A 23,132-nucleotide genomic window follows, 5' to 3' on the forward strand; every position below is an offset into this window, starting at 1 on the left:
TCCATGTGTGCCTGGCAAATTTTCATTTTGATTGTTTGAGTTACATAGCCATGTTAAAAGTTATTGAAAAAAAGGTGCAAGTTCCTTAAAAAAACGTTTTCATGTGTATTAGGGCATTTTAAGTCTGTTCCCCATGAATGTAGGGGCCAGATGTAGGTGGCTGAAAATAGCCATTTACCGATCGGTAACGGCCGAATTCGGCCGTTACCGACCGGTAAATGGGCATTGACATGTAGGGGCCCTTAAATGTTGCGTTTTCGGTAATTTTACCGAATCGGTAATTTTACCGATTCGGTAATTTTACCGAATCGGTAATTTTACAGATTCGGTAATTTTACCGAAAATGCAAGATTGAAATGTGGGTAGCCAATTTTCCATTGGCACATGGCTTTCAGAATCGGTATTTTACCATGGAATACAAATCCATGGTAAAATACCGATTCCTGTGTACATGCACATCTGTGCATGTACACATATACCATGTGACAGACAGACGTGTCCTTAGGGCATGTCTGTGTGCCACATTGCACACATGCCCGTTTTGGGGGTGCTAGATGGTGTCAAAGTGATACCCCCTGCACCCTTGACAAATTCGGTATTTACCGATTCGGTAAATACCGAATCGGTATTTGAATTGAATCCTATGGGCTTCAAGGCCCATAGGATTCAATAGCAAATACCGATTCGGTATTTACCGAATCGGTAAATACAGAATTTTTAAGGAATCGGTAATAAATCAGATGTTGGTACCTACATCCCATTTACCGATTTTGAAATACCGAATCGGAAAAATTCGGTAATATTCGGTATTTCAAAATCGGTAAATGTGATTTACCTACATCTGGCCCTAGGTGTATTATTGTTTTACATAAAATGTTATAAAACTTTGTTTGAAATCAAATGCATGCACACTTAGGGCCAGATGTAGGTGGTTGTTTCAGGCCATTTACCGACCGGTTACGGCCGTTTTCGGCCGTTTCCGATCGTTAAATGGCAAATCGGTATGTAGGGGCTTAAATCCAAGGTCACATGTAGGTAAATCTACATTTACAGAATCGGAAAATTATTTGTTCGGTAAAATACCGAATCGGTAATTTTACTGATTCTGTTAATTTGTTATGTAGGGGGGAGTCTTCTGAGTCCCAAAGGCCTTAACGAATCGGTATTTTAGCATGAAATCAAACTTCATGGTAAAATACAGATTCCGGTGTGCATGCACATGTGTGCTCGCACACCTATGTCATGTGAAAGGCAGACCTGCCCTTAGGGCTGGTTTGCTTGCCACATGGCACCTGTGCCTGTTTTGAGGGTGTCAGAGGGTGTCAAAGTGATACCCCCTGCACCCTTGTGCATACTTTTTTTTATTTTTTTTATAGCATTGTCGAATCTAGTTCTTATTGTTATTGATTTACTGTTTGGTAATAGTGGTTAATAACATTTTTTATTATATTTCACCACAGATTCAACTGCAGATTATTTGGGAATTAGACAATGCCGTCTAAGGATAGAATTCGAAAGGCTACAAAACGTCAAAGACAGCAGTTACCTAATATTTTGCAGCAGTCCTCTACATTAATATTACCTCAACGGACGAAGAGAACACCGGGTAAGAGAACGAAATCATTGCTTCAAAACATTTGTAGAAACAAAAGTATAACTACAGAACAAGTTTTAGTCCAGAAAAAGAGAGCCAATTTAAATGGAAAGGAAAGGCCCGTGAAAAAAGTTTGTGCTAGAGCAGGAGATACCTCTGTGCATGGCAGTAGAAGGGCAAATATTTTCAGGGACATTCGTAAGCGAATGTTCCGTAACAGGGTAATTGTCAATTTGGTAAAACAATTTAAAAAAGGTCAACAGAAAGTGTCATTTTATAAGAAAAAGAAAAATGTAGAGAGACTTTAATCGGAGTAATTTTTGTGAAGTTTTCTTAGGAGAATGGATGCATAGTTCAAATAGTGAGGCATTTTTTAATGAGGAGAGTTATTTTCAGGACAATGTTTTGGTGCATGCAGTTGACAGCAGTGGTCGAGCATATGAGGTAAAAGATGGTCATCCGGTTAAAAAAGAAATACTTGTGTCTGCAGATGCAGAAGAGGCGCTAAGTGATGAGGTTTTAGGGAGACGTCCTAAGGGACCAGTGTACACCTGGAAGTGTAGTTCTATTTGCAGAGTGCAACAGGATTCTATCAATTTGCTTTGTGATTTTATACGGACATTTCATAAGAAAAGTGTATAGCAAAAAATAAAGTTGTTGCAAGAATTAGATCCTTGCAGAGTGAGACAAGTGACAGGTTTGCGTGGTCATTCACTGGCTTGTCTTTCTAGGAGAGTATGCCAGAGTGTATTTCATCATTTCAGGATGCTTGCAGTGCCTCATAATAAAGTGAGGAAATTAGTTAGAATGTTGTATTATGCTAAGAGTCCAGCAATTATGCTTAAAAAATTAAGCAAAGCTCTTTTGCATGGTTCTGAAGTAGATGTGAAGAATATTTGTCAAGAAATTGAGTTCTGTTATTTTGCTGGTAAAGAGAACAATGTTGATATTGAACCACTAGAAGATGGTAATGTGGAAGACAGTGAACAGATTTTCAGTACAGATAAGTTTCACAAGGAAATTTCCACGTTTATGGTGAAATCAAGTGAGAGGCATAATTTCACTTGTGTGTGTTGTCGACAGACTTATTATAAGAATCAGACTAAGTTAGTGGATATATATGCAAAGAGTGATATGGAAAACAATAGTGAATGGAATGATTTTGCCACATACTTGATGGTAGAAAATTGTTTTGATTTGGGAGCAGACCAACGTATGTGTACTTATTGCTATAACAAATTAAACCAAAACCAGATGCCTGCTAGAGCGGTTTATAATAATCTGGAATTAGATGACATTCCTTATGAATTGAAGGATTTAAATACTTATGAATCTATTTTGATTCAAAGTGTCCATCCCTTCCAGGCTATTGTACGAATGGAGCCAAAGACAGGGAAGTTGCCTCCATCAGATTTACAGAGAGGATTAAAGGAAAGGGTTGTTTATTTGCCTTTGGATTTGAAGAAAAACATTAATACAATTGGAGTAGAGAAAGTGGAAGAGGAACCTCTGGTTATCATAGTTAATGGTGTTCCGACAAAGAGTAAGAAAATCTGGCAAGATTTAGTGGATGTTAGGAAAGTTAAAAAGGCAACATTGTATTTGATAAAAAATAATAAGTACTACAAGAATGTATGTGTTGCAGAAGAGGAAGTAAGTGAAGAAGAGGACAGCGATTTGTGTCCTGGTCAAATTGAGAAAGTAGAAGCCTCTAAAAGGAAGAAATATATGAACATTATAGTGTTCATCCTTTGCATTCCAAGGAAGTCATGGGGAATGCTATTGAGTTGTTTCAACACCAACACCTCTTGGAGAGGTGTTGGATTTCTTTTGGAGAGGTGTTGGATTTCATTTGGAGAAAGGAGTATCAAGCAAGAGGTGCTCCTCATATACATATGCTACTATGGATCAAAGATGCACCCAAATTTGGAACAGATCCGGATGACTTAGTGATGAGTTTCATAGAACAGTATGCTACATGTGCTGTTCCCAAGACAAATGAAGACAAATGTCTAAGAGAACAAGTTTTATGGTTTCAAAGCCATCGTTGTGGAAAGTACTGTCGTCGTAAATTCAGAAACAAGGACAAATACTACACCAAATGTCGTTTTGCATTTCCACGGTCGGTGTTATCAAAAGGAAGAGTTAACAATTTGATGTCATCGCTGCGACATAATGTGACGAGGAAATCACCCAAAAACACATACAATTTGAAAAGAAACGAAGAGTCCAAGTACATCAACGACTACAACCCAGTGATTTTGTCCATGTGGAATGCTAACATGGATATACAGTTTGTGTCTGACAACTGTATGGCTGTGGCTTGGTATGTGACGTCTTACATCACTAAAAAAGAAAAGACAGAACTGAAGGATATGTGGGAGGATATTTCCCATGAAAAGAGCCTCAGTAAGAAGTTGTACAGTTTCAGTCTGAAGATGTTGTCGCATCGAGAAATTGGAGCTTACGAATGTTCTGACCGGTTATCTTCAGCAAGGATCTATGCCAAATCTAGGAGTATCATTTGGGCGAGTCTTGGTCTTGCTGCAACGCGTAATCGAGTTCTGAAACCTGTACGGGAAATTGAGTATTTGGCGGAGAAGGAGCCAAACAGTACAGATATTTTGAAGAGCAACATGTTGGATACATATTATCCAAATAGAAGCAGTCACCTGGAGAATGCTTGTCTGTATGAAGTTCTTCAAAATTATGTTTTCAAGAGGAACATCAAAGAAGATATTGATAAAGGTGTGTATGCTGTAATTGGAAGTGAGGGATGTCTGGTCAAGCAAAAAAAATGTCAATTGATAAATCATCGAAAATTGGATTGCGAATCTCCGGAAAGAAAAGAGTTTTTCTATTTAGCTCTTTTGCAACTTTTCAAGCCTTGGCATGCAGAAGAGGAACTGCTTGGGGATTTCCTCTGTTACGAAGACTCTTTCAATGCAGCCAAGGAGTCCATAGAATGTCCTGTTTTTCCAAAATATCTACAAATGTTGAATGCAGAAATTGAGCAGGAAGCAACAATTGCAGCCGAGATTGCTAGAGACAGTTCTCAGGACAGTCAGAGTTCTGTTTCATTGGAGAACCAGTTCAATAACCACTAGGAGAACCAGTTATTGAAAATGAAGCTGCCACTGCCATGATTGAAGTGGAAAGAGCCATGGCACATGCTCAGAAGGATGCGGTTAACTTAGAAGAATTGGAAAGACAACTTAACGTTGAGCAGAGGAAAATATATGTCGAAGTTACCAACCAAATTGAGCATGGATTAAGTCATGAGAAGAAAGAGTGCTCATGTACGTCGTTGAAGCCTGTCCGACTGTACGTGAGTGGAGAAGCAGGAACTGGAAAAAGTTTCCTTATTAAAGCAATTTCATGTTATATGCAGAAAAGGACTGATTCATCACTGTCTTGTGTTGTGACCGCTCCAACTGGACTGGCAGCTCATAACATTAAAGGGATTACTTTGCATCGGTTACTGATGCTGCCAGTGGAGCATGATAACAAATTACAATACCACAAGTTATCTGGAGATGCTTGTTGTGAAGTATCTCGAGTTTTGAAGAAGATGAAACTTCTTATCATTGACGAAGTAAGCATGGTTTCCAATCTCATGCTTGCTTTTGTGCATTTAAGAATACAGGAAGTTCTTAAAACAGAGTATGATGTGTTATTCGGTGGCAAACACATCATTGTTTTTGGTGATCTTCTGCAGCTGACACCAGTGAAAGGACAACCAGTGTTTAAACTGCCTACACATAAAGATACCAAGAAGTGCCTAGGGAGCATTGGCAACGTTAACATATGGTTAAACTTCAGTTATGCTGAGCGAAGGACGAAGATTACAAGAATATTCTACAAGATATTAGAATCGGGAGAGTGACTGAGCGTGGTAAACAAGCTTTACATGCACGCTTACTGTCAAATTTATATCCAGAAGAAGACTTTTTGCCAGAGGATATTTTTCAGAAAATTACTGTGAAGAAATCTGGAATATGTTTGATGCCAACTCTTGCAGAATGTTCCATCTTCAACAACAAAATGTTGAATTTAGAAAAACAAGAGATTGTAAAACTTGAAGCTATTGACAAAATAGAGCATATGGGAGCAACAATTATTTTGTCAGGGAATTTGAAATCTAAATTGGATTCATTAGAGAAGACTATATCTAAAACTTCGGGTTTTGAAAAGACTTTGAATGTGTGCTTAAATTGCCGAATCATTTTGAGAAGGAATTTACATGTTGAAAGAGGTCTGGTAAATGGATCAATGGGTAATGTTGTTGATTTTGACAAATACAGAAATAGAGATGGAATTGAATTTTTAAAAATTAAATTTGATGGCATTGAGGAAGTACAGCTAATTGGTCGTTGCTCTGCTAGGTTTTTGCTTGTTAAAGACTTATATGTTCGCCGTAAGCAGTTTCCTGTTTGCTTGGCATATGCGGTGACAATTCATAAATCGCAAGGTTTAAGTGTAGACACTGCTTTAGTGAATATTGGCAGTTCTGTATTCAAAGAGGGTATGGCTTATGTAGCATTGTCACGAGTCAAAACTTTATCGGGTTTGTACTTGATTGACTGTGATGTCACAAACATTTGTGCAGATCTAGATTGTGTTAAGGAATACAATAGGTTAAGAAGAGAGTATGCGCCACATTTGCCTCAATATCCTTTGATTGAGAAACGTGTGGTAGGCCGGAAACGAATAAATATCAGTAATAGTAGGGAGGTTGTAGCAAAAAGAGCAAAAGTCGATGAACCCAAAAGTGGAAGCAGGAATAAAATGAATTCTGTTGAAAATGTTGTTGGTTTTAAATTTGAAAATAGTTCTGGTGTCAACTGCTATGCTGATGTAGTTGTTAATGTTCTCTTTTCACTAGAGACTTTCAAAGAACAGATTGTGATCAATTCGGAACAAAGTTTATGCTGTTTGTTGAATTCTGTGTTAGAGAAATGTAGTGCTGATAAAACGAGAGTAGAAAGTGTGTCTGAAATTCGTTTTCTGTTAGACGAATGTTCAGGTCAAACAGAATTCTCTGAAAATATTCAGCAGGATTGTCAGGAGTTTTTAATGTATATGCTTGATGTATTGCAAGATGAGGGTGTAGATGTAGATTATCTATTTGGCCTTTCTTATCAATGGCAGCATGACTGCGAGAACTGTAGGCTATCAAGTACTACTAGTGTAGACTCAGAAAGATTTATATATTTAACTTTGCCTGACAGTAAATCAGTATCCTTCAATAAGCTAGTAAATGCAGCTGATCAAAACATGGAGTGCAGCCAATGTAAGTCTGGAATGCTGTCCACGTTAATTGTACGAAGTTATGGCCAGTATGTCATTTTAATGTTCCAACGATGTAGGCCTGATGGAACTAAATTGACAACTTTAATTAATAATTTTGTGGCTTCGCAGTTGTCAATATCAGGAAGGACTTTTAAAACTACTGCAATTATATATCATAACGGTCCTTCAACTAATTCAGGACATTACACAGCTTATTTGAAATCTGGAAACGGATGGTCATTCTGCAATGATTCTGTTTTAACTTTTAAAAAAAGATTGCCTTTCCACCTTCAAAATTCTTACCTGGTGTTCTTACAACCAAAATTTTAGGAAAGGAAGCTTGGGATTTGTTTAGAGGAATTTACAGAGGTTCTAATGGCTCCTACTATGTATGGCCTTGTGGATAATTGTAGTACAGAGCGAAAACTATTTGTTTTTATAAGCAAAGTCAAGCAGCAGATCAAAAAAAGGAGTAGAGGAAATGTAAGTCTGCAATGCTGTCCACATTATGTTTGAAAACTTATGGATGAAATGTCATTTTACAATTTCAACTACATAAACTAGAAGAAAATAAGTTGTCCAGTCTAATTAAAAATGTTTTTGCTACACAGTCATCGATTTCAGGAAGAACATTTGCAACTGCAGTTATTACATAATATGCTGGTCCTTTGACAACATCTGGATATTACACAGCTTATTTAAAATTTTAAAAATGGCTATTCTTTCAGCAAACATTACTAATTGAGTATGAAGCTATGTTGCCTTTTAACTTGATTTTTGAAGTCAGAATTTAGGGTAGGTAATTGGACTACAATGATTCTAGGTGTTGCTGTAACTTAGTGTGCTGTTTCAAATTGCTTTGTATGTCTCAGTTTTCTTAAAACAATTGAATTTATCTTTCAGAAAGTGGCGGGCAGAAAATAGTAACAGCACAACTGAGTATAAGCTGTTCATAGGATATCCTTTGACGTCATAGAAAGTAAGTTACTTTGGAGAAGTTCCTATTTCTGCTTATTTATATTATTTGGGTTTTTTAAACACAATCATTTTGATTGTGTTTTTTTCCCTGCTGTTATATGATGAATACCTTCAACTCACTGTTTTCAGTGAAATTTGATTTTTTCTGATAACAGCAAAAATAAACCATTAAATATGTTTAATTAATTTTCTACTTTGAATTGTGATTTTGTAATATGTATATGGATTGGTGTGGCTCACTGATTAGAGGCGGTAGACCCAGAAGCAGAGGTCGGCCTGGGACCAGGGTTCAATTCCTGATGTGGCAGGATCTTGGGCCTTGGTCAGCGGACTCGATAATTTTTGCTTCGATGCCTACTCCAACCATGGGTCCCACTCAGCAACTTTGGGTAATAGCTTGCTTAATCTCAACTAACAGCCCCATCAGCGCCGGGGATGCCTGGCATCACCTTGGGGATGCTCAGGAGGGTTTATCTCACAGGGAAAGCCAGGATGGGTTCCCCAGCAAAATACAGCGCCGGGACGCTTCTTTGCTGGGTCAGCTGTACGCTTTACTAGTATACCACATTTAACATTTAACATTCATTTTGTCTTATGCTCACTCTTTTTTTACCATCTTGTAATAATTTAAATTTTTTTGTTCTTTCTTACACAGATAAAAAGTATGAAAATGACAATACAGTACGGTAATGACAATTATAAGGTAAGCGTTTAGTACTTTTTACGTTACATGTCTATCAGATTTAACTTTTATTAGTTCCTCTGCTTCTTTTTTTTAACCCTTAGTTTCCTGTCTTTGCTACTTCCTTCATTTCTTTTTCTATTACTTATTTATACTACTCTTTTCACTTCTTTTATCAGTCCCTCTTTCTACAGTAACTGTGTGTTACTCACTCTATTTTTCTTTCTTTTCACATTACTCTCTGTTTATTAATTCGTCTTTTTTTAAAAAATATTTTTTTTACTTCGCTCCCGGTTCGCGTACTCGAACGCTAACCGGGAAGCGTATCAATAGAAATAGAGGATGCTAGAGTGCTAAACATTCTAGCAATTTTTTTTGAAAAGGGAAGGTAGTTCTGAAAAGAACTTTTTTTTATTCTTTTTGATGTTTTATATTTTTTTTGAATTTTTTTTGAGGAAGGAGAAACAAAAATGATTTACTTCAAAGGGCTCAACAGGAGCAACAAAACAAAAAAATTACTTTCTAGGACGTTTTGGACATTGATGATTTTCAAATGATCTATTTATTAAAGTAATACTAATTTCTCCGCATGAAATTAATTTTCCACACTGTACACAAGTCAATCTCATCTGCCCAAAGTTCTTTTGCAGATTTGGAACCGTTTCCCTTGCCTCTGACTCACTTATTGTAAAGTCATTGGTGGATGTTTTTGCCGGTCGGGGGTTTTCCACCAAATCTCGAAATTGCGCTTTGGAATAATTAAGAGGGTGCCAAGTCTCCATGTGCCGATGCATGGTATGATTACCAAAGCAATATTTTTTTTCGGTCCCTCTCGAGAGTGTTTTTTTGCAGATGAGGCAGGTAACGTACCTAGCATTAACTTTCTTTTCATGAGAAGGAAAAGAAAAAAATTGGCAGATAAAATTCACTTTCACACGGGACGTTCTTGGCATTTCTTTCAGAAAGCCACTTGTCCCTTGCTCCTGTTCCTCGTCTTCCTCTTCTTCTTCTTCCTGGTCGAAGATGACCTGGCTAGTCGGTCCTCTCTTCTTTGGTGGTGGTGGAGGTGGTGGAGATCCACCAGCTGCAGCTAATAGAAATGCCATGTCTTAGCAAACAAAAACAGGTCTTTCTCTCATAAAAATGAAAGCCGGAGTGAGGAAAAAAGGTGGGACTTTCATCATTTGAGAAAACAAAATGTTCTAAACCAATGAAAAGTGTTTGTTTTACGTCATATGATCAAGCGTTCCATCATTAGGAAACTAAAAGTAAAATCAACCAATGAAAAGTTTTATTAACTAGTCACATGACCTGTTATGCTTACGTTTCGCGTTCCGCACCGCTCCTTGGATCGATTCCGGGGCTTTACGTTTCGCGCCTTTGTTCGGGTTCCAGAACGCTTCCGGGTGCGCTAACGCAGCACGTCATAAGGGGCATTACGTAGTAACGCGATATGTTGCGTTTACGGGACGCGTCACGATGTGCCTTTCTAACGCGGTATTTGCACTAACGGAACGTTTACCGATTCGCGGACCGGCAACGAAACAAGAAAAAATAATTTAAACTATAATATAAATTGAATTAAAAAAATATGATACAAATATATATAAAAAATATTTGTGAATTAGAATAAAAATATATGTTACAGCTATAGATATTAGCTTTTAAAAAACCAATGAAATTCACTGAAAAAACCATAGGTTATAGACCATATATAGTTAGGGATTAGCATTTACAAAACCAAGAAAATTCATTGAAAAAACCATTGGTTATAGACCATATATAGTTAGGAATTAGCATTTACAAAACCTTAATTTACTCGCACAAAACCATAGAAATTCGAATATATAGTTAGTTGCAATAACTATATATCGCGCACCCGCAATCCACTGCTGATGATGTCACATATTACATCATTCATGACATGGTCAGTGACATCACTGATGACATCACTGATGACATCTCAAATGACATCACTGATGACATCACTGATGACATCTCAAATGACATCACTGATGACATCACTTATGATATCTCAAATGACATTACTGATGACATCACTGATGACATCTCAATTGACATCACTGATCACATCACTGATGACATCTCATTTGACATCAATAATCACGTCACTGATGATATAATTGATGTGATAATACAATGCACCTCCTCACACTCTAAAATAACCTCTGTTACACCCAGTGTTAAATACAGAGTTTCATTTTTTGAACCATTGACACACCAATACCAGTTACTACATACGCACTCACTGATTCCTACGTCTACACACACATTCACTCATTCACCCATACAATCACTCATACATACAGTCACTCATTATTACAACACTATCATATGCACTCATACACCTATGCAGACACTCAAACACTGCCACTCATCCATAGAGTTACTCACACACCTAGTCAGTCCTGTAAATAATCAATCACACTTCGATTTCCTCATCGATACAGTTAAACACAGAACACCTTATTTATTCAAACATATACTAATACATACTTACTCTCTTATACAATTACTGATACAAGTACACATTGATGGGCACAGAGTCACACACCTCCCAGCCAGCCACACACACACTCAGTCTTCCATACAAATACTTGGGCAACCAATCAATAACCCATATAGCCACTCATATAGCTACTGATCAAACCATGCAGCAGTTTGCACAACAACAGACATATTGATGCACACTTTCAGACAGTTTAGTCACTAATCCATGAATTCAGTAAGACACATTTATTCACTCACTCAGTCAGTCACGCACCTACTAAATCCTTCATCCAGACACTTATACATCCACTCATTCTTCAATGTGTAAGACATATTTTAACTTTACAGAAACATACAGTCACTGGAAGTTGTCATCAGTGATGTCATCAGTGATGTCATTTGAAATGTCATCAGTGATGTCATCAGTGATGTCACTGACCATGTCATGAATGATGTAATATGTGACATCATCAGCAGTGGATTGCGGGTGCGCGATATATAGTTATTGCAACTAACTATATATTCGAATTTCTATGGTTTTGTGCGAGTAAATTAAGGTTTTGTAAATGCTAATTCCTAACTATATATGGTCTATAACCAATGTTTTTTTCAATGAATATATATATATATATATATATATATATATATATATATATATATACATACATATATATATATATATATATATATATATATATATATATATATATATATATCCAATCATAGCAACATTCCTTCTGGACTTCCTGGACCGCGCACGCCGCAACATATAAGCGCACTCTCAGAAATGCCAGACTCTGTATTCATTATAGTTCACCTCCGTGTTTATTCACAATGCATTTCACTTCCCAAAGAAGCTTGCTCACGTGAATAAAACAACCAATGCAGGAAACATATAATGGTAAAGCATCATGGTCATAGACTTGTAGAATGTACCGCACCACTTTCGCCTGTTACGCATAGAAATGGGACTAACATGAAGAAATACTGTAATGGTTTGATCGTAATGGATACATTGAAATCATCGTGTCAAAATCTAGGTACAGCATTTACACCAAAAAAGTTATAATATTTATAAGCGCAAAACCAGCGTGAAGATTTGCTGTCCTCACTAGAACTCACTGTACGGCTCTTCAAACGCAAGTCCGCTTATCCGCCCACCCCACGGGGATCTTATTCCTATCACCACCTTTCGGATTCCCTGACAAGGTATTCTGGGAGTTGAAGTTTCCTGCTACACAGTAAGCTGCAACAGGTGGTGGACCATCGACATAGGGGGCGGAGCCAACCAACTTCTACAATGTGGGCGGCAGGACACAAGACATTGCGAACTTGAAAGCTGCAAATACATTGTGGGCGCTGAAGAAGGCAAATCCTGCCGAAATGCATTCGCCATAACGATGCCAATAAAGCTGCTTCCATGGTTTCCCGCGATGTGGCCTCTACTTTTTTTCACGAAGGAGGTGTACAGTCATAATTTCTGCGAGTGCCAGAGTCGCAGTTTAGAGGTCCCCGCTTCACAAAGGGCACGGAGAACACTGGAACGCAAGTCCGCTTATCCGCCCACCCCACGGGGATCTTATTCCTATCACCACCTTTCGGATTCCCTGACAAGGTATTCTGGGAGTTGAAGTTTCCTGCTACACAGTAAGCTGCAACAGGTGGTGGACCATCTACTTAGGGGGCGGAGCCAACCAACTTCTACAAAGTGGGCGGCAGGACACCAGACATTGCGAACTTGAAAGCTGCAAATACATTGTGGGCGCTGAAGAAGGCAAATCCTGCCGAAATGCATTCGCCATAAAGATGCCAATAAAGCTGCTTCCATGGTTTCCCCCGATGTGGCCTCTACTCTTTTTCACGAAGGAGGCGTACAGTCATATATATATGGAAACATATAATGGTAAAGCATCATGGTCATAGAAATGGGACTAACATGAAGAAATATTGTAATGGTTTGATCGTAATGGATACATTGAAATCATCGTGTCAAAATCTAGGTACAGCATTTACACCAAAAAAGTTATAATATTTATAAGCGCAAAACCAGCGTGAAGATTTACAATAATGTGATGTAAATAGTCATGTAAATGCCGCTCAGCAGAGCCCACGTTCACACAAACGTTCTTCCATTTGTATGAAGAACAGTATATTCACTTTGTTTTTAACTTTGTTCTAGTCAATCAGGAACTACCAAATATTTTTTTAAATCTGCATGTAAGCAATTTATAGGTGAGGAATTGTCTACTGAGATACTGTGAGCTCAAAAAAGTTCTTCAATGGCCACAAATGTGCTTGCCTCTGAAAGGTGGCCAACGCAGAGGACACTTGCTGTATTACAATGCTCAAAGAGAATTTTCTTTGCTATTCCGTCAAACTGGGATGCTGACTATAAAGGCAGCTGCGAGGAGTAGACAGATTACAATTGAGCCTTTCTAAAGTAACATGTCCTGAATTTCCTCACCATGTCTACCAACTGGGAATCGGGAAGGCAGGAAATACACTGTTGGAGTTATGCCCCAAACCTCCGTTATGATGGTCACTGGTGCTGAGGCCTTTGCAATGTATTCAGTTTTTGCAGTTTTAGGCACAATAGGGATATCTAAGAAATAATAAAGAAACCTGGGTAGGAAAATCATTTTAGTCAAAGCTACTCTGCCCATCTTCAATATCAGGAGGATTTCCAGAGTCATGCTTACCCAAAGAGTGCAGGTGTATTTCAGAATTACAAGAGCAACCCAAATACCCATGTACAAATGAAGTTGAAACAGGCATTCACACGGAACTCATGTTAGAATTAAAATTGCAGAATGACAAAAAATACCTGTCTTGAATTACTCTAAATCTAAATCACGATCTCAATACTAGTAGTGAAGTTGAAGAGGTGGTGGGGGGTGGGGGGGGGGGGGGGGTCCCTGTCTAGGAAGACGTGTTTCAGTCTAATTCTCCTGAAGAATCTGTGGAGTTCTGATTGTAGTTTGAAGAAATCTGTTTTCTCTATTATGACAAAGGATAACCCTTTACTGAGTATGGTGATGTCATCTCAGGAAGCAAATGGTTGGATAAATTAAAGATGGGAATACATTGAAAGGTAGCTTGAGTGGTGGTTGGGTCCACTGTTAGTGTTATTATGGGGTTAGTGTTCTGTGAGGTGCAGGGCTCCTGTTGGTGCTTCCATGCCTTACTGTCCCTCCAATTGGCCCCACTTGTAATTTATCTTGTGTGTTTACTCTTGGCCCGGATGCTGATTCCATGGTCTCCCTCCGTTCCCTCTGTTGCAGCTGCCTCTTTCAGTTAACTCTAAAAAGCTAATGGGGCCTTGGTTACCTGAGCTGCCGCTAGTGCCTTTACCTGCATTCTTAGAGTTCTTGAAGCCCCCAGGATTCAGAGAAGGTGGACAGTCTCTGGTCCTTATTCCTTCCCCAAGGGTTGTTCCTATATGGTGCTTGTGTTTGGGTGTAGTACTTGTTGTGTAAGTATAGGTACCCTTTCTCCCTGCTGAAGTTCTTAATGTCCCTTTGGACCTTGTCTGCCTTTTTCTTGAGTTCAATAGTATTAAATTCCGAAATGCCTTTATTAAGTTTGTCCAAAGCTGATTTGGCCTCTAATATGTTGTCACAACCAAGGAGTTTGTTCTTTAAATCTGCTATCTCTTTGAGCTCTTCCTTGCTGTGCTCAAGTGCTGTCTTTATTCCTAGGACCATCCAGTGCCTTGAACATATGACCGAGGTCCTCTTTACATTTTTTGTCCTCTCAGAAGATTCCAGGGAAGTTACAGACATGTAACCTGAGCTTTATGATGGCTGCCTTTAAGTATTCCGTGAGCATGTGGGCATGCAATTATGTTCTAACGTGTTTCTTTTTGCGTTCTCTAACTTTTCTAGGATTGCTTGTCTTGGGCTCAATAACAATGTAGGCGTGCTGGAGGAAAAAGTGATGGTCCACTAATAACGTTAGCTATATACTCTTCAGTATAAAGTGGTGCCTCCCTATCTGACATTATATGAAAAAAATAGAACAGAAATGAACAGTAAAGAAAGGGGTAATGAATCTTGTAAATGTATTATGTTGTATGTACCCTAGTGTGACACAAACAATAAAACAGCGGATAAACAAAGCAATCAATAACATAGAACAATCAATACAAAAAGACCCTGATGAGTCTTAAGAAATGTAGTTAGCCCTTGTCGTAAGTCACTGCGCAAAGTACGGTTCATAATAACAAGATCGACCCAATATCCATGTGAACATGTGTATCAAGTATAAACCTGGAACAGGAACATGGAACTCATGTTACAACCATAATTGTAGTATGACAGAAAATATCTGTCTTGAATTCATCTAAATCACAGTCTCAATAGTAGTACAGAAGATATCTGTCATGAATCTCAATTTCAAACCAAACACAGAGCACCCAGTATGTCATAGTTAAATTCAATCCATTCGGATTTTAATTTATTTTAGACTATGTAATATAGCAAAAGGCATACTCAAGATTACGCAGTGAAGTGATTGGTGAGAACGTTTTTCGAGAGGCCCCAAGTCAATGAAGTGAATGGTGAGACAGTATTTTGAGAGGCCCCAAATGAGAAAACTAGACCTAGAGGAAAACATTGTGACAAAATAAGTGTGAGTAAGTAGTACATTGGGATTTACAGGACAGCCTCATTAACTCGTTGCATGAAGCACCACTGGGCAGTTTCCACCATGTGTGATTTGAAGCAAAAGGTCTGTCTATAATGATTTTGATGGGCCTGCTCAGGACTGGGGATGACCTGGGGGGGCTAAGGATATGAGCAGAGTTAGCACATGCACTAGTCATAATAGTCAGGGGAAACATGTATAATATCATAGAATACACATTGATCAGTCTATGTAGCGGAGTCTGGGTGTAGGAAGTAGCTTCAGTATTCTAGGAAAGGATGCAAGGACAAGGCCAAGGGGTGTGCCTGTATGGGGAAAACACACGGCAATCAGAAATTGCAAGAGGAAATGTCACTCATTCCCTGTATCTCTTATGAAAGAGCTGGATTCCCACCCACGCCCTCATCAGCATCAGACTGGACTACGGCAACGCACTCTATGCTGGGATCAACAAGAACCTCACCCGCAAACTTCAGAAAGTCCAGAACGCCACCGCCAAACTAGTCTTCAAACTGCCGCACCACTGCCACATCAGCCAGCACCTAGGGACAATACAATGGCCCCCCGTCGAGAAGAAAGTCACCTTCAAGCTTCTCACCCACGCCCACAAAGCCCTCCACAACACCAGACCAGCCTACATGAACCACCACCTCTCGTTCCACACACCCCAAAGATCCCTCCGCTCAGCCCAGCTCTCTCTTGCGATGGTACCCCGCATCAAGAAGATCAGAACAGGAGGATGCTCATTCTCCTTACTTGTGGCAAAGTCATGAAACACCCTCCCTCTCCACCACCAACAGACACCAACATTTGCCAAGTTCCTGAAGGGCCTCAAGACCTGGCTCTTCGACGAATCGCCTTAACATCCTGGAGTTGCGCACCTCCCACCCAGCGTCTTGAGGCCTCTTCGGGTGATTAGCGGTGCTTTACCAACCCAAGATTGATTTACTGAAAGAGCCGCTTACCTGGGGCCAATGTAAGTAGTGAACGATAAACGCAACATTTGTATGATAAATTAACCAAAGTGCAAGAGTAAGATGAGACATACTCTCGGGACTGGTCCAATTATTTGCAGTTGATAAAAAAGAGTGTTTAGAGGAGCGGGGAAGACCAGCTCACAAGGAATAAGAATAAGCTTGCACTTAACAAAAAGAAATGCTTTAGAACCGACCTTACCCGGGAGCATGCATAAACTCAAGCAGCTGGAGGACCACATTGGGGATTTGGTAATGGAAGGGAGTAGTCAGAATATTCAAATACCCCCACTTTGAACCAAACCTCTAATGACTCTGAGTGAGCGAAGAAAGTAAGCCTGGTCCTTCTTGTAGCTTTTGCTTCACCCTTGCATCAACTCGTCTGTCCATCCATCCTACCACTCTTCCACCCATCGATCAGCCTTTCACATTTCCATCCATGCTTTCGTTATTCTAACCAGCTACTGAAATGACGCCCATCTGTTCACATATTCATCAATCCTTTCACCCATCCATCCACCTTTTGACCTTTCCATCCATCCATTCATCCATCCATCCAATGAATGACCATTCACTTCACACGAAGATCTGTCATCCTTTCACTCTTCTGTCCACCTTTCCATCCACTTATCCATCTCTCTGTCAATCCTTTGTTCCAATCTTGCACCAACTAATCCTTTCCCTCCTATCCACCTATTCATCCTTCCAACCAACAATTCTTGCACTCACTCTTCATCTTTTCCTTTCAACAACCATTTCATTCACTTTGCGCTTCCTTCCTTCTTTGCACCTTTCATTACTTTCTCCTTCTGCATTCTCCCGTTCATCCTTGGCAGTTTCTAACTGAAGCAATTCTATATTTTCTCATATTTGCTTACATGCCTTTCTTTAAACACTATTTTCTGCTCACTTTGTACCTTTTTCCTCTGTTTGCAACATTTATTTTCCTCTCATTTGCTGAACATGTCTTACATAGCAGCGTTCAAACCACACATTTTAGCACTGCCCTGGCTTTTTTCTGACGCCCTGGTGGAGGCCATGGTAAAAATATTAAACTTTTAGAAGTTAACCCCAATTTAAGCTGCCAAAGCAGGGGGTTCATGACGCCACTGGCGGTACAAGCGTGGCAAACTCCCAACCTGAAAATCGCCTGAATGAGTAAGGGATGATTGTTACAATTGGGGCCGCCACTGACAAAGGGTGGTGAGGTGGGTGGGGAAAGTGCAGGGGGCGAGCATGTGGGGGGACGAGTTAATAGTAAAAATGATTTTAAAAAACCTACCTGATGCCATCGGCCACCTCGCTTGTCACTCCTGCTGGCCTCTTCCAGGACCCAGCAGCCCCTGGGACAGACTCCCATCCAATCCTGTGCTGCAGAGCACCACAGGGATTGGTCAGAGCGGGCAGGAAAGATGCTCCACTCAGGTCATGGAGTCTGTGGGGCTTCTCCAGCCTGGCTGCTGAATACAGCTGAGCTGGGGAACCCTAGGTGCGCATGTGTGCTTTAGTCAGCCTGAGACGGCCAGCCAAACACATAAGCGTACTTAGGGGGTGCACAAGCCCTCCTCCTTCCCCTCCCATGCCCTGCCCCTCCATGCACAGTCTGGCTCAGAGCCGGCAAACGAAAAAGAAAATAATGCTAGAGCATAGTTTTATTTTTCATCTGCTGGCTCTGCGACAGACAGTTGGGCGACGCTCCTCCGACATTGCGGAGGAGCTGCCACTGTATCATCAGTGTTCTGGCAATCGAGCTACTTCAGTTCAGTTCAGTACATTTTTATTTCGATGATTAAAAACTATCATAAAAAAACTTAATACAAAATCATCAGTTACATTACATTTCTGAACCATAGAATATTAAAAACAAATTTTAATACAATTTTAAAAACATATGGAATTATGTGCATCCTAAGTCAAGCGCTCGTGTTTCTTAAGTTAACAGCAACTTTTAGAAAACTCATAATAGAGCATAAGGTGCACATGTCAGAAGCTCTTTGCAGAAAAAGTAAAGCAGTTTTAGCATGGCGAAATTTTAACTCTTTTAAAATATCTACAAGAAATCTACGGCAAGGGGTTTGATAAATTGAGCTACTTAAATGGAGTCACGTCCCAAACTGAGGCTTTAACTGCTTACCGTCTTCGAAGTGAGGAGGAGGCGTGTCCCTGCACGGTAGGCGTGATGGGGCATGGCAGGAGGCTTGCTTCTGACATCGCCAGTGCGGATGCGAGGCACTCATTGTCCTTGCTGTTTAAGATTCACAACAGTGAATTGGGTGTGCACAAGTGTAATAGGCAGAAAAATATGAAGACTCTCAGACACATTTGTATATTAAAATACCTATCAACCTCGCATGAAAAATTGCACCAAATGTGTGCACAATGGCACAGTTGTGGCACAATTGACCAAGAATGGGAACAGCTGGGTGGAAATGCATGAAAAGCTCAGTGAGAGGAGACCCCATGACACCTTGCTAATCGCTCAGGATGTGCTGGTACAACATGAAAGAGTGAGTAGGCACCCACGAAGGGGACTAGGCTAACATATAGACATGTAGACAATGAACAGTACACAAAGTATGTCTGAATATACATGAATAGTCAGTGAGTGTAACTTAAGACCAGTTCAGCAGAAGAACATTATCAATATTCAGTGGAAGGCACTACCACCTCTTGTGCTAAGGTCAGCCAGAGTTTCCACGTTAGACGTTGAACCCATCCTAGTTCATAAGAGCAATGAATTTGCACCACCCCTCCCTGAAGTTAAGTCCATTCTTCATGGAGTCGCACTTATTGATCCACTTGCACTCCAAATGCTGGAGGATGTATCCAGTGTCACCACCGCTGGGTGATGGTAAAACTGTCTTGCACTTCACTGCATAATCTTGTTTATGCATTTTGATATATTTCAAGTCTGAAATAAATTTAAATCCGGAAGGATTGAACTTAACTATGCCATACTGGTTGCTCTGTGTTTGGTTTGACATTCATTGATTTGTGCCAAATATCTTCTGTCTTACTATTGAGATTGTGATTTAGATCAATGCAAGACAAGTATTTTCTGTCATACTACAATTTTGGTTCTAACATGGTCCCATCAGTGGTGACAAGTGGGCTGTCTTGGTGTGTACCACAATGGATAGGCCAGCTGTTCGAAATCATCTTCCTCAGTTTCACCCTCACTGTCAGAAAAATGTATAATAATCTTAGCAACATCAGAAATCTCCGCCCAAACTGCGTTTAAAAGTTCAGCAACATTTGGATGGATTCCAAGCCAATACTATAAAATGTCAATTGGGGCCATTGACTGGGCCAGGATATTTGCAGACAGGTCCCTTGGGTATTTGGAAAAGATTAGGTAAACTGGGAGATGCACTCCTACTGGGAACCACGCCAAATTGGTTTGTACACTCACACTCAAACACACACACCCACGTGCAGTTTCCAAGGTCCAGCTAGGTGAAGAGACTGTACATGGAAAATCTTCCGCTGTTGCATTCCCAGCTCAAATTAGGTAAAGTCATTTTTGCTACACTTATAGCCAGGGCCACTGGAATTATGCAGCAGGGGAGGGGCAAATTATGTGACAGGGTTGAGTAAAGTATGCGGCAAGAAAAGTCAAATTATGTGGCATTTTGCTGCACATTTTGTCATAGTATTACTTCATTATGTTGTCTTTTAAAGCTTGTTAACACTTTCCAGGCATTAGTTGTACCTCATTAGTACCAGTTTAACACCCAAATACAGCAATAAGATACAGTAAGGTGACCAGTCCACCTTTGCAAAGGGCCTTCTGATACACGGCAACTTGTGTTGTTGAATTTTTACTAACTTATGAACTGTTTGAGCTCGAAAAAAACATGTTTTTGTTCATATCTGCAGATTATGCAGCAGATGATTTATGTGGCAAATCTACAATTATGCGAAAATCGCTGTGGCCGCACAAACCCATAATTCCAGTGGTCCTGCTGATATCTAATGTGCAGAGACCACACGCAGAAGTAGCTGTTGAAGCAGTGTTGGCTGAAAAGTAGGACTCCATCTTGTGAGAGGTCTCCCCTATCAGGGGTTGTTCAAATGGCCTTCCTTCTCACTCATGTCTTCACTCCCCAAAAAGTTTATTGATTGAATGGACAAATATACCTCACTCTCTCCACCGGTGTTCGCGATTTAGGCTTTGAGAATTACTGTTTCCCTTCTCTCCCTATTTAGATTCCAGAAGATGCCAGAGCTGCCTGGATGTAGTTATAGGTCTGCTTAATGTACACCCTTTTAATTGCTAGGAATTATACGGCCAAAGTTGAATCAGTCATTATTGACAACAAAAATGTTGGGTTCTTGGGCCAAACCTTTTATGTGAATCATTATTTTGTTGGATAGAAAAGTTTTAAGTAGCTGTTATTTTGCATCACCGGGGAAACTTTTCATAAAGCAACTTTTTAAGTCTGGTCGTTCTCTACCTCAGCTTGCTCTCATTCTTTGCAAACCAAACAATTCAAAAACACGAAAAGTATTTACAGATTAAAGCGGCACGTTTCTGTCGTGAAGAGATAACCGCGGGCCTCTTTGATTCTCTGCAGGGCTAGCCCGCAGCAGACGTCGCCATGAAAGCCCGGGCTCGTGGAGGAAGCAGGGTGTTAAAACTTGAATTTCCTGTCTGTCAGCAGAGGGTTCTCGGAGGCTGTCGGTGCGAGGAAGCTCTCCCCGGCACGGAGCCGGTCAGCCTGACTGGCACTGAGAGTCTGCTCGTCGTTCGCGTTCCTTGTCGGCTTCCTTCCCACGGATGCTGGGCGTCGAGTGGACCCAGTTGAGTTGAGTCTGCTGCGGGGCGGTTCTCGTAGTATAACTCGCTCGCTGCTGTAGAGGTGGTCATGGATGCTTGAAGTCGCAGATTTCCCGCTCGTCAGTCTCACGGCGAAGCTTGGCAGGATCTATTCACTTTCGATGTTTTTGTGGGATTTGTGCAGGTGGCGCGCCAACTTCTCTCACTAGTGTGAATCCATGGAGATTCCAAAGAACGAGGCTTCAAAGTCCTTGTGCCTGTCCAGTGAAGGGTGAAATCGGCAGAGGACGGTTCTTGACCTCAGATACTCGGCTGACCGAAGGGTCAGTCACTCCTGGACAACAGAAAATGGCCTTGGAAATACAAGCCTTCGGCAAAATATGCATCAAGCTCCAGATTGGAATGTCCCGGGAGTCCTTCTCGCTGCATCCCAACGAGGCCAACTTCGGCACGGTGAGCCGGCTGGCGCTGGAGCTAGTGGAGAAGAAGGTATTGCACTGTGTTTGCTTTATTTGCTTGCAAGGAAGAGGGAGCTCCGTGGGGTTTGTTGTCCGTCATGGTGTTCTCTGAGCAGTGTTGGCCACAGAGAAGCCTAAAATGCCGCGAGGCGTCCATCCATTGAAGGTCTTTGCTAGCATGCAGCTCACGAGGCAGAGGTCACGCTAATCACATGCACCTGACCTAGCGCGAGCAAACGCACCTGACGTACAGCGCGCTATTGAAGAGCTGTGAGGTGTATTATATAAAGGCATTGAAGGTTGAATGCGGTATACCTCTTGTGTTTCGTATTGTGCTGATATTTCATTTTCATGCGAGCAGTGTGTTATTTCGTGTTTGATATTTGATTTTATTATATAGCAAGATTAAAGATTATGTCATGATTGGTGTGTGTTGGAGCCACTGCTGGATTGTGCCCCAATTGACGTAATTTGTATGTATTTCAGTGGCTCGTGTGACTTTTGGGGGTTGTTTAAAAACGGGTGAAAACTTGTGTCATTGATGTGTTTTTTACATGGGTGTTTATTAGTACACTTATGGTACTTTTTGATGCACTGTTTCACGATTGCGAAGTTTTATGATTGCTCTGATAAATTATCTTTTGTGCAGCGGCTGTTAAATGGTGGTTGATGGATTACATAATAATGGCGACTTTTCATAACGATGTCAAATCACAATATGCGCGGGGTATGTGAGAAATATATTGGATTTTAATATGATTTAATATAGTATAATATTGTTGATACAGTATATCTATTTGAGCTACGTAATAAATGCCTTGGTGGGTTTTACTGTGATTGGATGGTTTCTGTTGGTGGGTTTATGTTATGAGTGGAGTATGTTATAATGGCTTCAATTGATCATATAATCTTTGGTGTGAGCTATAATGCTGTCGACAGATTGCATTACATTTTGAAGTGTGTTATCTTGTAGAGAGACTAAACCATGTTTGAACTGTGTTTGTGTTATAACAGTGTTGATTCATTAATAGACAGTTTAAAGTGTTTTAAGGTGTAATCGATGTGTATTATTGTGATTGAGTTGTACTTAATGGTCAGTCTCATGTTTGAGGATAATTATCACGCTCTTGTATTATAATACAATTCTTGGTGTGAGGTTGCTGTAAAACTGTGTTATTAATTTATTGTGAACATCGTGGTTTTGATCTTTGCGACACTC

General features: G+C 40.2%; 1 protein-coding gene across 1 annotated transcript in view; it reads left to right on the plus strand.

The window, feature by feature from the left end:
* Positions 1-21,405: 21,405 nt before the first annotated feature.
* Positions 21,406-23,132, plus strand: part of LOC147692287 (serine/threonine-protein kinase D3-like) — a 587,115-nt gene continuing 585,388 nt past the window's right edge. The window contains exon 1 of the mRNA XM_086938546.1: positions 21,406-21,944. Within this exon, the coding sequence (XP_086794672.1) occupies positions 21,804-21,944 (141 nt within the window). The 5' untranslated portion in view covers positions 21,406-21,803. The remainder of the gene's footprint in view (positions 21,945-23,132) is intronic.

The sequence above is a fragment of the Lissotriton vulgaris genome, chromosome 9, assembly GCF_964263255.1.
Source record: "Lissotriton vulgaris chromosome 9, aLisVul1.2, whole genome shotgun sequence".
Lineage (NCBI taxonomy): Eukaryota > Metazoa > Chordata > Amphibia > Caudata > Salamandridae > Lissotriton > Lissotriton vulgaris.